The sequence below is a fragment of the Nesoenas mayeri genome (genome assembly GCF_963082525.1).
Source record: "Nesoenas mayeri genome assembly, chromosome: 4".
Taxonomy (NCBI): domain Eukaryota; kingdom Metazoa; phylum Chordata; class Aves; order Columbiformes; family Columbidae; genus Nesoenas; species Nesoenas mayeri.
This window is the reverse complement of record NC_137540.1, coordinates 53,302,883-53,317,428: the sequence shown is the minus strand read 5'-3', so window position 1 is coordinate 53,317,428 and position 14,546 is coordinate 53,302,883. Positions and strand designations below refer to the sequence as shown.

At 40.1% G+C, this 14,546-nt stretch overlaps 1 protein-coding gene across 1 annotated transcript in view; it reads right to left on the bottom strand.

The window, feature by feature from the left end:
• The window catches only part of PDS5A (PDS5 cohesin associated factor A), a 77,759-nt gene extending 63,525 nt beyond the window's left edge, over positions 1–14,234 (bottom strand). Inside the window, exons 1-2 of the mRNA XM_080343557.1 lie at positions 13,953–14,234; positions 12,999–13,169 (exon numbers count right to left, since the gene is read on the bottom strand). Of these exons, the coding sequence (XP_080199683.1) occupies positions 12,999–13,169; positions 13,953–13,979 (198 nt within the window). The 5' untranslated portion in view covers positions 13,980–14,234. The remainder of the gene's footprint in view (positions 1–12,998; positions 13,170–13,952) is intronic.
• Positions 14,235–14,546: the final 312 nt, after the last annotated feature.

The following is a 14,546-nucleotide window of genomic DNA, read 5'->3' as shown; positions in this document are numbered from 1 at the left end:
TATATGCAAAGCATATCCACACATTAATTTCTTGAGCATTATTTTGAAGCTTTCTGATTTGAAGATTACAAATAAAGTTTTACTTTAATAATAACACAAAATGAAACAACTAAAACCAACAAGCCACAAACCCACTCAATAACGCAAGATGAAATCAAATTATTTCAAAGTGAAGATTTGTATAATCAAAATTATCCATACCACTTCATCCAGCAGTTTCTGGCAACATTCCCATGCAGCTATTTTCATAGCAGTTTCCATGTACAAACAAATTACTACTAAAAAAACAGGTGCTAAGGTTGGCTGAAGTTTGACAACTACAGAATTTCAATGCATACACCACCACAAAAGTGCAAGCTCCTTGTAAACACTTGGCTCTTCAAAGAATAAACAAAATGATGTTCAAACATTTTTCAACAGCAGCCAGATTTCTGGCCTACCAAGGAGTCCTTAACAATATATTCTGCACACCTCTCAGGCCCTGAAGTGTAAGAACTACAGGTTAAAGAAGAAGAGTTCTCACTCTCTAGGAATAATTTGTAAGATCTCCATGTGCAACAGTAAACAGCTACGAACCCTATGGAGTGTTAATAATGTTGGCTTTGGGATGACACAAAGAAAAGATTCTACTACTTGCATTTTATCAGTTCCTGCTTGGGGGAGAGAAAGCTATTTATGGTGCCTGTCTGCTGGGTAGTACACTTTTTTTTGCACGTGTGATTATTTGGAAATAAAAGATTCATTTCTGTGTATATATGCACACACATATTCCCCTACAGACAAATATACATCCTGTGAGCTAGTGCAAGTCTTTGTTTAAAGAACAATCAACTACAGTAGGCGTTAGGAGAGGAAAAAAAAAAAAAAGAAAGAAAAAAAAATAAAATGAGAGTTGGCATGAAGACAAATCTGTTTGCAAGCACTGGCCTGTACTGCCTACTCTAGTTCAAGTCACAGCACAAGACTCAGTAGTCTGGACTGCAGAACAGGAAAAGACCAGTCGAAACATCAAAGACCACATCTCATAATCATAATAGTGGTACAGAACTGTGAGCCATCAGGCTTGGGGAGGCCTGAAAAACACTGAAACCTCAAATTCCTTCTTTTGTACAAATGGGAAAGGCAATAAGGGGAAAAAAAGAGGAAAGTGAATGTTTCTAAAAAAAGAAGAAGCATGTGTAAGCACCTCTCACTAAATATTACCAGATCAATTCTGAATTCCAATGCAAAATCAATTTATTTTGAAAGCAATCATGTATTAAGATAAATGGTACGACATATTACAGCAGCCAGTCAGTTAAAATATTACAGAATTCATTGTGGATTCCACAACATTCACATTAGTTCAAAATTACTGGCACCAGCACAATCTACACGTTTACATATGAAAACGGCACTGATTCCCATTATTTCTAACCAGAGAACATTCTCCTCTGTATCTTAAGTTTCTTTTCAGACACGGAAGAGTAGCGTATCATTCACACACTTACATTTGCAGCTCTCTGAAACAAGGGACTCACTTCATTTTGTATACACATACTGCCTCACCAAATTGGGGGAGCGAGGGGTGTCTGTAGAATTTCTTAGGGTGCAGTTTTACAGAAATGTAAGTCAACTCAAATCTGTCAGACCTGTCCCTCCATTACTCCAGCAGGCATGCAACTAATGAGTGACACTACTGAAAAATCCCTTTTTCTGGCCAGGTTACTTTTCAGATAGATCTGCTTCTGGAACCAGCTCACTACATGGCTGTAAAAATGCACAGGGGAGGGTGGGAATGCTTCAGCCCAATCTTATGGTGCAGTTTAATGAATCTTTAAGTTGATTTAATGCCAAACCAAATGAACACAGTGTTCCAAATTAAGCTGTCACTGCAAGTAACAGTTCTACCACCCCAAGATGGTCATACAGCTTCTGCCAGCACAAGGAGGGGATAGAAGGTGACTGCTTAAATCACAGTGATCCAAACTAAAACTAACCTGGAAAAAAAAAAAAAAAAGAAAAATTGTTTTTTGAGCAGGATCACTTCCATAATCCAGCACGTGGAAAAGGACGGCCCACAAGCAAGCAAGGGTACTTCACTGGCTCACAGCGCCAGCTTTGGTGTTTGTGCTTCCATGCGTACCAGCAGAGTGAAGCATATCAGGGCCTGACTCAGGGCAATCCCCCAGCTACTGGTGCAGCAACTCCATCCTTTCCAAATATACTACTTTCCCCCTCCTTGCCTACAGTCACTATGTGCCTCTATTTTTTTACTGTTCTACGCTTACTCTTCACAGACTTGATTTGTTTCTATGGCCTTGAGAGTGCTGCTGACTCAAATAAGGCAAACGACTTTGAATCATTATTCTCCCTGAACAGCACCGGCAGCAGCGTGAAGATGAGTAACTGTTTCCTTCAGCAGCAGCATCAACTTGAGAGTACTCAAACTAGTAAGGTACAACAGTGATAGGATGACAAGCTTCCAAAACACAGTTCTGGCACTCCTTAAAGAGGACTTGCATTTTTTTAGGTTTAGATAAACTAACTTGCTTTCGACTATGTTAAAATACCCACTATGCAGGTCAGCTCAGATTACTACTCTGACTCGCAATACTCTGCAGAACTAACCTGTCACTACTTACCCCTCCACCTTTTCACCTTCCTGATGAAATTATTTTTACACAGTTTTGTTTTCTAGCAGGAGATTGACAAAGATGATGAAAAGCAGTGGGGAAACCCTCAGCAAATCCTCTAAAAATGCTAGTAATTGATATTTTCCTTATTTCTAAAATATTGAGGTTAGTTTTATAATTAATTTTATGGGGATGTTGCATGATGCCAGGCTTTTAACCAAAGTGTTGAGAGACATTAGATAGTATACAGAAACTTGAGCTCAGCACAGCCCACATACAGACTGAAGTTGGAGTGACTCTGAAGAGTCTCAAGATGCTGTGAATTAGGGCACAGTTCCACAGTACGACTCCTCAGGAGGCAGAGCTGTTGTAAGAGAGTCTCTGCAGATATCTCTCAAACCAGCTCCACTGCTAGATAAAATGTAGCAGGGAACTCCATCCCCACAGGTGTATATGGGGATCAGAAACTAATTTCAGCATCAGAAGTAGACTGGCATACAGAGCTGAAACTCTAGGATAAGTCATGCTTTAAATCTATGTAACAAACAACTCAGAACAGAATGCTCCAATTTGCATAAGAATCTAAACTAAGAACAATAAGCAAAGATGTCAAAATTAAACAAAATTAAATGGCAGCCTTTTGATTTTGTAATCCAACCAAAGGTGTTTTAACCTTTAAAGGGAAACAAAGGCTAGGACTGAAAGAACATAACTTTGGAAAACATTACATGCCACCACGGGTTTCCCAGCAGAGGTTTAGAAACATAGTCTTTAACTTGGTTTTCACTCTCAGTTCAAAGAGATGTTTTAACAACTTATTAGGTTTTCTCCTGACCTACTTCCAGTTGTATCAATGCATATATATTCTACAAAGATACAGTTTTAGTACTTGGTGAACACTCTAATTTCCTAAAGCAAAATTCTTATGATTTTACAGCAGTCCAGACCACCAGTTCCAACCGGAACAAAGCTGAAATCTTATTTCCAGATTTCCCTATTTCCCTTAGGCTGCAGAGTTATGCCTACTTCCATATTCTACATACATTTTCTAAGAAAAAAATGTCACTAACAGCTCATAAATGCAACTCCTATACCTTCATTTACTGACTTCACACAAGCAAAAATAGTACTACTTTTCTTGCCACTGGAATTTTACTGGCGATAACAGAAGTGAGCTTTAGAGAAGAGATGGACTAGTTTATTTTCAGAAATAGTGACACATGCCAACTACATTTACAAAGGGTGGTTGAATAAGGTATTTAAATGAACATTTTTCAGCAAAAAGCTTTAAAGTTGCCTTGCATTTCTTTGTTTTACTTTGTAAGTTAATGAATGTTAGCTCTGCAGCAATTCAGTAGTGAGAAAGAACCACCTGTCAAAAAACAAACATACAGAGTAACCTTTTCCACCTCCCCGCAGAACGCTGAATTCTAATCCTACCATCAAAAGTAAGTACTGAGTTTATTTCATTCTTATTACTGCAGAAGCTTAAGAATTAAACTTCACTTATCCCAAAATACATTGCATCGCTGGGTGAACAAAGGCGCATAATTTCCGAATGATTCCTCTTCACTCTTTCATGTAAACAAAGTTTTTAAAGAAAAACTGTATCCTTTCTAACCGACTAGGACATCAGGATTAAATCCCACAGAAAGGCACTGCAATCAGTGAAAGTTAAGTGATCAAGTATCAGGTTTTACTCCTTCACATCACAAGAAAATAATTTTTTTATATTTTTCAAACTCTAATTTCAAATAAGTCCCTATTAAAATTTTACTATGGTTTGATTAAATTTCAATAATGAGTTTATTATGGAGAACCTTTACTGGACTTTGGATAAATAAGCGCATTAATATATTTTCAAATAGTAACAGAAGAACACAGTTAAAACACAAAATATTAAAATAGCAGGATATACCCTACTTTGACTACTCCACCCATCTGAAGGTGGAGTAAAAGCTGTAAAGGGAAATATCCAACATAATTTTCCTTTCATTAAATTGGTAACAAAAGTCAATCAGTTTGTTTTCAACGAATGACTTAAACTTCTTTTCACATCCACACTATAGCTCAAACTGCAGATTTTCTTTATATTAAGCACTTCCTAATTCAACTCTACTTTCACTGCACAATTTTGGTTCAGCATTTGCAACACCATTGTGATTCTAAGCAGCCAAAATACTGAAAAAAAAAAGTAAGAAAAATATTATAGAAAACACTAACTAAAGAACATAGTAATCATCTTTTGAGATTTTTAGCTACTTTTGAGTGGTTTTGCTTTGTTTCTTTTTTTTCCCCTTTCTCTTTTTCATTTTTGCTTTACCCTTTCTGTAACAGCATGTCACATATAAAATTTTCATCAAGATGATCAAGGCATGAAGGTATCATTTTTAGTTTTAGCTGGCAAAGAAGGGGGTAGAGAGACGCCAGAAATATTTGATTTCTCCAAACTCCTTTTAAAAGGTTCTTTCTCCTTCTCTTTCATCTGCAATGTCTGTATCACTTCAAAAATTATTTGTAAATAGAGAAGACATATGTCTCTTTAATGTTCATGAATGTATTTTGCCAGTACAAAACTTTTCCTCTGTTTCAACACTTTGGAAAGTTTTTATAAATCTCCTAGAGAGAGATGTCATAATTTATACCATAACATATTAAAATACAACACTAAAAACATAAAATAAAGCCTAAAATTGCTAATGACTACACCAGTGTTTCAGCAAAGCTGACAAGCTCTACTCATGGAAAACAATAGAGTACCATTAAGATTGGATAATATTACTGAACAACTCGAAAGAAATAGGAACTCACTCGAGAATAACTAAGACATTTAAAAGGCTGACCAGTCTTTGCAGTAAGTAAATTTGAGTGGATTTTGCCCCCACTGTGGCTGAAAAACTGATCCTAACCCTGCAAGCTCTGACATCTCCATCAGGTAAGTACATATCAACTGTCTCAAATAAAACATAGGTTTAGGATATCCCATGCTATCTAAGTACCACAAAGTTTTCAACCTTTCTTTCTAAGCAGGAACATACTTGGTGCCAATTTTATCTTTGTTTACCTTTAACAGTACTTCATAATGCTTAAGACATCTTTGCAACAGCCAAATTCTGATGTCAGCACAGCAGTGGGAATACAGTTCATTAGTTTACTGCAGCTGCAGAGCCAGCAAACACACATTGCTTTGAGTGACACCAATAATAAGCATGTGTTTTAGATTTCTACGTAACAATGGTGATTAAGAAGATATTGCAGTCTGGAAAAATTTCATATACAAAGAACATTTAACATAGACTGGAGACCAGACAAAAGTTCGGGGTTTTTTAACTACAAAAATAGCTATAATATGTAGTGTGTCTGTTGTTCTGCTTTTTGGTAGTAAAAGATCCACACAGACATTAAGCAGACAAAATAATATTAATTCATTCAAGTAAGCAAGGAAGAAAAGTAACCTCAGATAATGTTTGATCTCCTTTCCTATCAATCATCTCCATATTACTGTCTGCAAACCAATGGATATTTTTTCTTCTACTTCATAGCACTGTTGTGAGATTAACACTTCACTGATGAGTCTTTTAGCATAGCTAAGGCTCCTGATATTTTGCAAACTTATGCATACAAACTCCTCATGAGAATGCAGTGATATGTCAAGAATTTTGTATCCAAACTTTATTTAAAATACTTGAATACACAAGAAATATCTCACATTACACCAATAAAATACATAGTGGCAAGCACACACACCTAAAGCAAGTGATTTGTATGATTAAAGCATGTTACTTATCTCTGCATAAAGGATCGGATCAGCCCTGCTCTGCTGCAACCTGCCAGTATAACCCTAAGAAATATTTAACCTTCAACAGTTTTTAAAGTTTCAGTTTCAATTAGTGTTCTTTCTTCTGGAGAGGGTGCAAAACCAAAAATTCCTAGTTTACTACGTCATTCATTATTTTCTAAGCTTTTGTCACAATAGCTCTTATTCATCTCTTTCTCAAGGTAAAGAATCCTATACTTCTCAAACCTCCAGTCAGACTCCTCAGTCCTAATGTTAATACGGTATTTGGTAAGTGATTACATACTCCTTTTTCTTTTTTTCTTTTCTTAAAAACAAACAAAAAACTCGAAGCCATTACTTTGTTCAGTCCACAGAAAGGACTTGCTCTGGAGTTAATCGAGGTTGTCTGGTAGAGGAGTGTATTGCCCAAAGGACACCCTCCTTATTTATTGAAGCTGGGACACTATAACTGATGGAAAATATGGCAGGAAATGAATGCCTTGTTTTGAAACAGTTAAGCCTGAAGACCTGCATGCTAGCCTCCCACCTCTTAAAAAGTTTCTATATGATGCCTGTTAAACAATCTATAACAAAGTTTTCACAGAAAACATTTGTCATTTCCTGGGTTCTTCAGCAGAGATGATGAGGCCAGGCTTACAGAAGTGCTAGGCACCCAGAAATATAACTGAAACAAAAGGAACTTGTAGACTGAACATGTAAAGAACAACAGAATGCACAGTCACTTCAGAAGTCACATTTCAGAAATGCCAAATCAGGCATATGAAGCCAGCTTACATTTCTTGTGTTTGGGTATGGTTTTTTTTTCCCTTACAGTAGCTCTTCAGTTCTGCATCTTTTAAATTGTTATTAACATCATGTTCTCACCTCACAAAAGAATTAGCACAAGAATAAAATCAGTAATTCTTTGAGTTTCGTAACAGAATAAATGAGAGCATAACTTCTCAGCTACTGTGTTCATTTTGGTGGTCAGTTATCAGAAGTTATCATTCCTAATTCAGCAACCTCTATTTTTCTCCCTTCCAAATTGTGCTTCTTTTCTTTTACAATATATTTATCTTCTTGTTGCCAGGAAACCATTAGAATAACATTGTACATGTGAAATTGCCATTAATTACTGATGCACTTGTAACAAAAGAAAATTATCAGACACAAAAACAAAGGGTCTCGTCATCAATCATTTTGAAATTAAGTAACATCTGGGTGAACTGGGTGAGCCTACGTGGTCGTGTCTCTAAGGATTGATTAAATTGGGACATTCACAAAGCAAACAGCTATTATTCCATTGGAAAAAAAAATCAGAACAAGATTTCTTCTTCTCTGACTAGTGGCCTGTCCTAGTTAATGAAAAACTTGATTGTTACAAGAGTCAAACTAATTAAAATGATTAAACTATGAGCAAAATCAAATTAGAAATTTGGCTTTAGGCTTATGTGGCCGGCAATAGCTCAAGAACATTGCAAACTGCAGTCTGCAGTTAAATACAATTAATGGAAATTTAAACATTTTTAGAATAATTAACTGTGGATCATTTCTATAACCTGGCTATATGACCTCCACAAAAATACTCGTAATTCTTAAATGTAAGCATGTAAGTACATGCAAGTCAGAGGTTTAAGCCATGAAAATACACGTTATCTAAGTCCTGCCAGCAAACGGTATTTATTAAATAATACAATTCAACATACTTAATATGCATTACCTTTTCCCTCATGCATACCAAATTCTAGTGTATGACACGACATAAAACAGATTTTCTTCTCCCAGATCATACTCTACTTTATCTTTTTTAGTTTTCTTCAAAATAACTACATAAGCATAGCCAGGTCAGGTCAAAGGTCGATCTAAATGCACAACCTCAGAGAGCTGCCATCAACTCATGCAGAAATGCCAGCCTGAGTAAAAAGCAACTTTTTTTTTTCTTCTCACATACCTTCAGTCTACACTAAAACATTTAAGTAGCAAAAACCCCAACCTTTCTCTACTATAACATCATGTAACAGAAGCCTAAAAAACGCCTGTGCATAATATGATGAATTACTAGCATTAGCTATTTCTAGTGATATGAGGATAATCTTCCAAAGATAAAGGCCCAGAAGGCCCAACTACAAAGAGGCCAACATCTCATAACCAGAGGAACACGCAGAAAGACAATGGGAAGAAGGAGAGGGAGTGTTTGACTCTGGCACAAATACATATCAGATAACTAAGAAATGTCATGGGACAAGATAAGGAAGGCTTCAAGGCACACTAGGAGCGCCAGCTTCTCCAGGTGATCACAAGCTAGGCCTCGGGGTGGAGTGGCAGGGAGAGAACTGAGAAGAAGGTGTGGGGGGGAGGGTTGGAAATCAAAAGATTTTCACAGAAAAGGCCTTGCCTTTTCCATGGGAAAAGCAACAAGACTACTGGACAGATTGAAAAGCATAAGGAAAAAAATCACTCCCCAAACCAAACAAAAATAAAACCAAAAGCAACAGGAAACACAATACTAACCCCAGCTATGATAAAGAAGAACTACGTTGACTTCAATAAATTATAGCCTATAAAACTCCTGATTTCACAAAGACAGTTTTTTTTACACTGCCTTAAACCTTTGTTAAACATTTCTGTGCTGAAACTAATTTATCACTCCTTTTCCTTTCAACAGTTTCAGAAACTTCCTCCTTTTTTGGGGGGGGTGGGAGGGAAGCACTTTCATATCTTCAGCTTCTGATCAAAATTCAGCTTTTATGAATTAGCGTTGCTTACACTGATATCTATAGGTAAAATAAAACTCTGCATTATAAATGCTATCAATTTTTCCACAAACTTGTCATACATTTTACCAAACTGTGTAGTTGTTGGTATAAAGCTGTATCTCAACTTGTGATTGTACATTATTTCTTTTACTTAAAAAAAACCAAAACAAAACACAAACAAGAAACTATCAGGCCAGATAGACATGGGCACTATTGCATTGTTTCTGCAAAACTCTCTCAAAAGAAAGAGTTCCAAACTTTCACATTTAAATCAACTCTGAAGTTCCATCAACACTGCCACAGAAAGAAGTTACTTTTTCCCCCTGCGCCAGCACAAGCATTTTTGTGAGATCTCACAATAAATCAGGCAAGAACACGATTCAGGCTAAAATTAACACAGGTTTTGGTGGTTTTTTTCCCTCCTAAGTTTTAACCCAGATCTGTTCATCCACCTGTTTTGGCACGTGGCAAAACAAAATGCTTGTAGAGAAAGTACAAAACAGAGGTTGGGACAAGCAGCAGTGGCAGTTCTGGCTTTGCCTACAAAGGCTGTTCTGTCACGCTCCGAGAAACACTGTGTGTGTTGAATTGATGTGGCTATTTTTAGCATATCTGACAATTTAGTACACTACTAATAATCTTATGAATAATGATTACAAGTTTATATATAAATGACATCAAAATATTATCTTCTGACCAAAGAAAATGAAATCTGAGATTTAGTATTTTACTGACAACAGCATACAAGCCTAGAGTTTGACAAGGCAGTAAAATACAGCCAATTTTGGAAAAAAAAAAAAAAAATCAATAGAGAAGCTCTGCAGCAAAGCAGATGCTAAGTTTTTGAAACTTCTTTCAATCTTCAACTATCTTATGGGAAGAAATACAATATTGCTAGTACAATTGTTCTCAACTTGTACTGAGTTGCTGGCTCAATTTTGGAACTCAAGGACTACTTCTGTGCATTAGAGTTGTTTGTTGTTTTCTACTTCTATTGCTTGGTTAAATAAAAGTTATTACCTCTCCTCACAAGCCTTACTGAATTGCCAAGCATTTGACTTACAGCCCTGAAATCAAACACTATGTAATATGAACAGTTGTGGTGCAAAGAGGAACATTAGACAAAAAAGCCAAACAAATCACATTTTGTAGTCTAAGTAGAGCAAGCTTCAACTCTGCTATATGCTAGCTGCCTAGTTAGGTTAAACTTAATTGGATCTGTTGAATGGACACTTGTCCCCACCCACAGCATACCACAGTTAAAATCACTTCTTCCATAGCTGAAATTATACATCTAATATTGACCCACTCTAGGAAGGCACCAACCCATCAGTGTAATCTAACACGCAAGAAAACACCTTTGACTCCACTAAGCATCGAACTAGTGTTTAATTCATCATACATATGCAATCCAGAGGCTTTTCCTTTCTAAGTCGCTTGGAAGGTACATGTTCATTTTAAAATTCTCAATTGTCCATTTTCAAGACAGTGCTAATGTTACCATATAGATATATCAAAACACTGTAAGTTAATCTGGCCTACATTTTATTACCCACAACTTCAAGCAGAAGGAGGGAAAGGATAGAAAAACATTCTTTTAAAAAGAAGTCCTTGGCACAAAAGCTGCTGCTCAGACACTTTGGGACAAAAGCCCAGAATGTCTCAAGTTCCAATAATAAGAAAACCCTTCATTAAGAGAAAAGGTCTAGACACAAAAATACCAATGTGATATCAGAAAAGTTGATAATAAGGACACAAATTTGTAGCCAATTAAGTTGACCATGACCTTCTGTGAGCTAAAAGAATTAAAAATTTGCAGGAACTGACCCAAAGCCTGACAGCCAAAACAACAATCTTCTGTAAGAGACACATAGAGCATCTTTAGATCATCCATGGCCAAGAAGGCGGTAAACACCTTACTTCAAGGATTGATTCATGCCTGAATTTGTACATTCTGCTAAAGCTGGCTTTTAACATTAAGCCCTATTTAAAGCTGTGCAAAGGTATCCTTTAAGTGAACAAAACTTTTTCACACATTTCCATCCCAAGCACTACATCATTATAATATTCCATGTGCCAAAGTGAATTAGTTTTTATAAATCGAGTTGACAAAAAGATTTTTATTTCATAAATGAAGATTATATGTATGTCTATGCAAAAACATAGGGAAACAACACTTGTTGGTTTAGTTCTAAAGTGTACAGTACTTCTGATTTTATTGATACTTCAGTAAAGCCAATATCTGATAAAAAATAATTCCTCAAACTCAGATTAAGCAGTACCAATAAGAAGGATCTTCCTCTGTCTTTTCAGTGACAGTAAGTCCACTAGAAAAGTATTCCCATTTAAAGTTAGTTCACAGTCTTGAGGTCACCTGAATTGCTTAACAGTAGTTCATGAAAAAATGACAGAAAAAAAAAAATCTGCTCTTAGCCTGAAAATTATGTCCAACACACACATGTGAATTCAGCAAAACATACACACATGATTTTAAAATTCCTGTTATCTAGGAATGGCAAGCTCACCACTCCAAGTTCTCCAACTGGGATAAAATACCCATTTCAATGAGCACCTCAAAAGAGTGCTCTGTCCCATTCCACACAGACTTTGATTGAAGGTCTCTGTTGAAACAATCAAAACTATAGGATCTTCCCTTGCCACTGACAATATTCCACTGGCATCCTGAAAATACTAGGCTGGACTTGTCCATTCAATAATTTCCAAAATTGTAATTAGAAAGCAAGGCTTGTTTTCAAATCAACAACTGACATTTGTCTGGCTGCTTCAAAAGCAAAGCACAAAGCCTACATTCTCTTCACATTTACAGGTAAGAGACTTTTTGATGTACTATCTGACTAGCCAAGACCATGATTTTTATTTTTCAGTCTTTGTGAGGTCACTGTTATGATGGGAAACACATAATCAGATGAGAGAATATTTCCAGTCTCTAAAAAATTATGACTACATCTCCACCCTTGGCATAAGACCAAATCCCAGGTTACGACAACTTTCTGGTCCAAAGACCATGATGTTAACAAACGAGCTGTGCCAATATTTGATCAATGGTCAACTTTATTCTCTATTTTCAGTAAAGAGCTAAGAAATACTACCATTGTATCACCTTAGTATTTCATGTTTTAAGTGGAAAAAGAGATTAAAAAAAAACAATAGAGATAAGCCTCACAGTCCCCCAGGATGCTGTCAAGCAAGCAGAGAAGATGCTCTTGTAACAGACCCTTTTGCTTATGAAAATTTATCAACTTCACCAAGCATCAGTTATACTGAGTAGTAATGAATTTATGCTTATTATATCAAATTGCAAAATCTGAGGCAAGTTTTACATAGGAAACAATTTCAAAATTCCATCTACAAACTCCAGAATTTCATCCATGCTGTTTGTGAACACTGCCATCTTTTCAGTCAAGAATACCCTTAACTAGATCTGCTGCTTCCCCGTTCAACTATGCCTCCTCAAAGTGCTGGAACCCACAAAAACCTTCTAGATTATCACGGAAAATTTTCAGTAACTTATCTTGGAATTATTACTTATGATTCCACTTCAGAACTCTCCCCAAAACTGTGACTGTATTTCACACACAAATCAACAACTTAACGTATCAGCTCCGGCTTTTTGAGAACTCATATGAGTACATTCACAAATTACAAATATAACTCCTCCTATTTTAAGGAAAAGCAAGGAAGTGGCATTCCCATAAAGGTCTGCAGGCAAGGAGACATTTCACCTATGACAAGGAGACAGTTCTCTGGGCAGTTCTCCTTTTCCGTGATGAAACGTTTACTTTAAGAAGCAAAAGTTGCAAGAAGGTGACGGTAGCCAGGATTGCTCACCTTTAACCGTTTAACCACCTCATCGTTGGTAATTTTGTCCGTAATCTCCTTCACTCCAGGAGGATAGTAGATGATTTTACCGTCGGCAGCAGGTTTTGGTTGGGTAGCAGGGAAGTCCATCCTGGCGCTGCTGGTTATAAACTTTCCTTCTCCACAGTCCTCTACCGGCCTCTATCGGTCAGAAAACAAAAGTTCAGCAGAATGGAAACGACTTTCTAACCCTCTTTTTCCATTTCTCACCCTCATTTCGCAGAAGGCCCCGGTTATCACCCCGCGGGCTGCGCCCCCCGCCGCATCCCGCGCCCCGGGCGGCGCCGCAGCGAGGCCGGGCCCGCGGCCGCTCCTCACAACTCCGGCCCCTCCGCTCCCCCCCGGCGCCTCCTTTCATTGCGGGGCTGCTCCAGCCCAACACTGTTAGTTCGGAACCGACGATTTTACAATGAAATTTCGGGCTCGATCGAAGGATGTCCCGGGGCCGAGGGCCCGCTACGGCCCGAGGAGCGGACGGGAGGGTGCAATTCCCGGCCCCGGGCGGGGAGTCGGAGCCGGCACACCGGCCCCGGAGCCGGGAGACGAGGCCTAAACAGTTAGGCCTCAAAACTATCAGGAGGCAGAGAAACCAACAGGGGAGGGGGAGGGAAGGAGGCGGCGGCGGGCACAAACAAAACACCCCCGCCGGCCCCCCCGCCCGGCGCCGAGCCCCCCGCCCGACCCCTCGCGGCGGCGGGAGCCCCCCCGGGGAGGGGGCCAGGCCACTCTCCACTTTCCATTTGTTCCCGCAACTTCATGTCCCCTCAGCCCCCCGCCCGCAGCCCCTCCTCGGCCCGCCGCCCCGCACCCGGCCGGGCCCACAAAGAGCCACCCCCAGCTCGGCGCACACACCCCCGCCGGCCGCGGGCGGCCGGGAGAGGGGGAACGGGGACGGAGGGAAGCGGGACCTGGAGCCGCCTTTACCTCATGCAGCTCCGGAAGGTGCAGCATTGAGTAGCCTCCGTGCCGGGTGGTCCTCGCTCTCCGCCGCTGCCCCGGCCGGCCGCTGCCCTGGCTGCTCCCGCCGCCTCCCTGCTCCGCGGTGCGGCGGCGGCTCCTGCTCGGGGAGGGGTGGGGGGAGGGGGAGGCTGCTCGGTGGCGGCGGCGGCGGCTGGGGAGAGGGGGAGGCTCCGGCGGAGCGTGCGCCGCGGGGACACAGTGCCGCTCTCCGTCCGGCCGGGGAAGAACAGCCCGGGAGGAGGCTCCGCGCCGCCCCCCTGCCCGCCCGCCTTCGGGCCTGAGGCCGGGCCCGCAGCGCCGCCCAGCTAGGATCCCCCAGCCCCAGCCCTGGGGCAGGGGCGAGGCCGGCCTGTAAGTCTCCTACCTCGCCGAGCCCCGCGCAGGGCGGCGGCGGGCAGTACCGGGCACGGCCGCCGCAGCGCTGCCTCCCGCTTGGCGCCAAAACCCCCGGGGCGGCTGGGCCGGGCGGGCCCCGGCCTGAGGGCCGCTCTCCTGGCGGGTCTCAGCCCCGCGGGGCTGTGCTGGGCGGCGGGGGGCAGCGGCCGGCTCTGAGGGCGA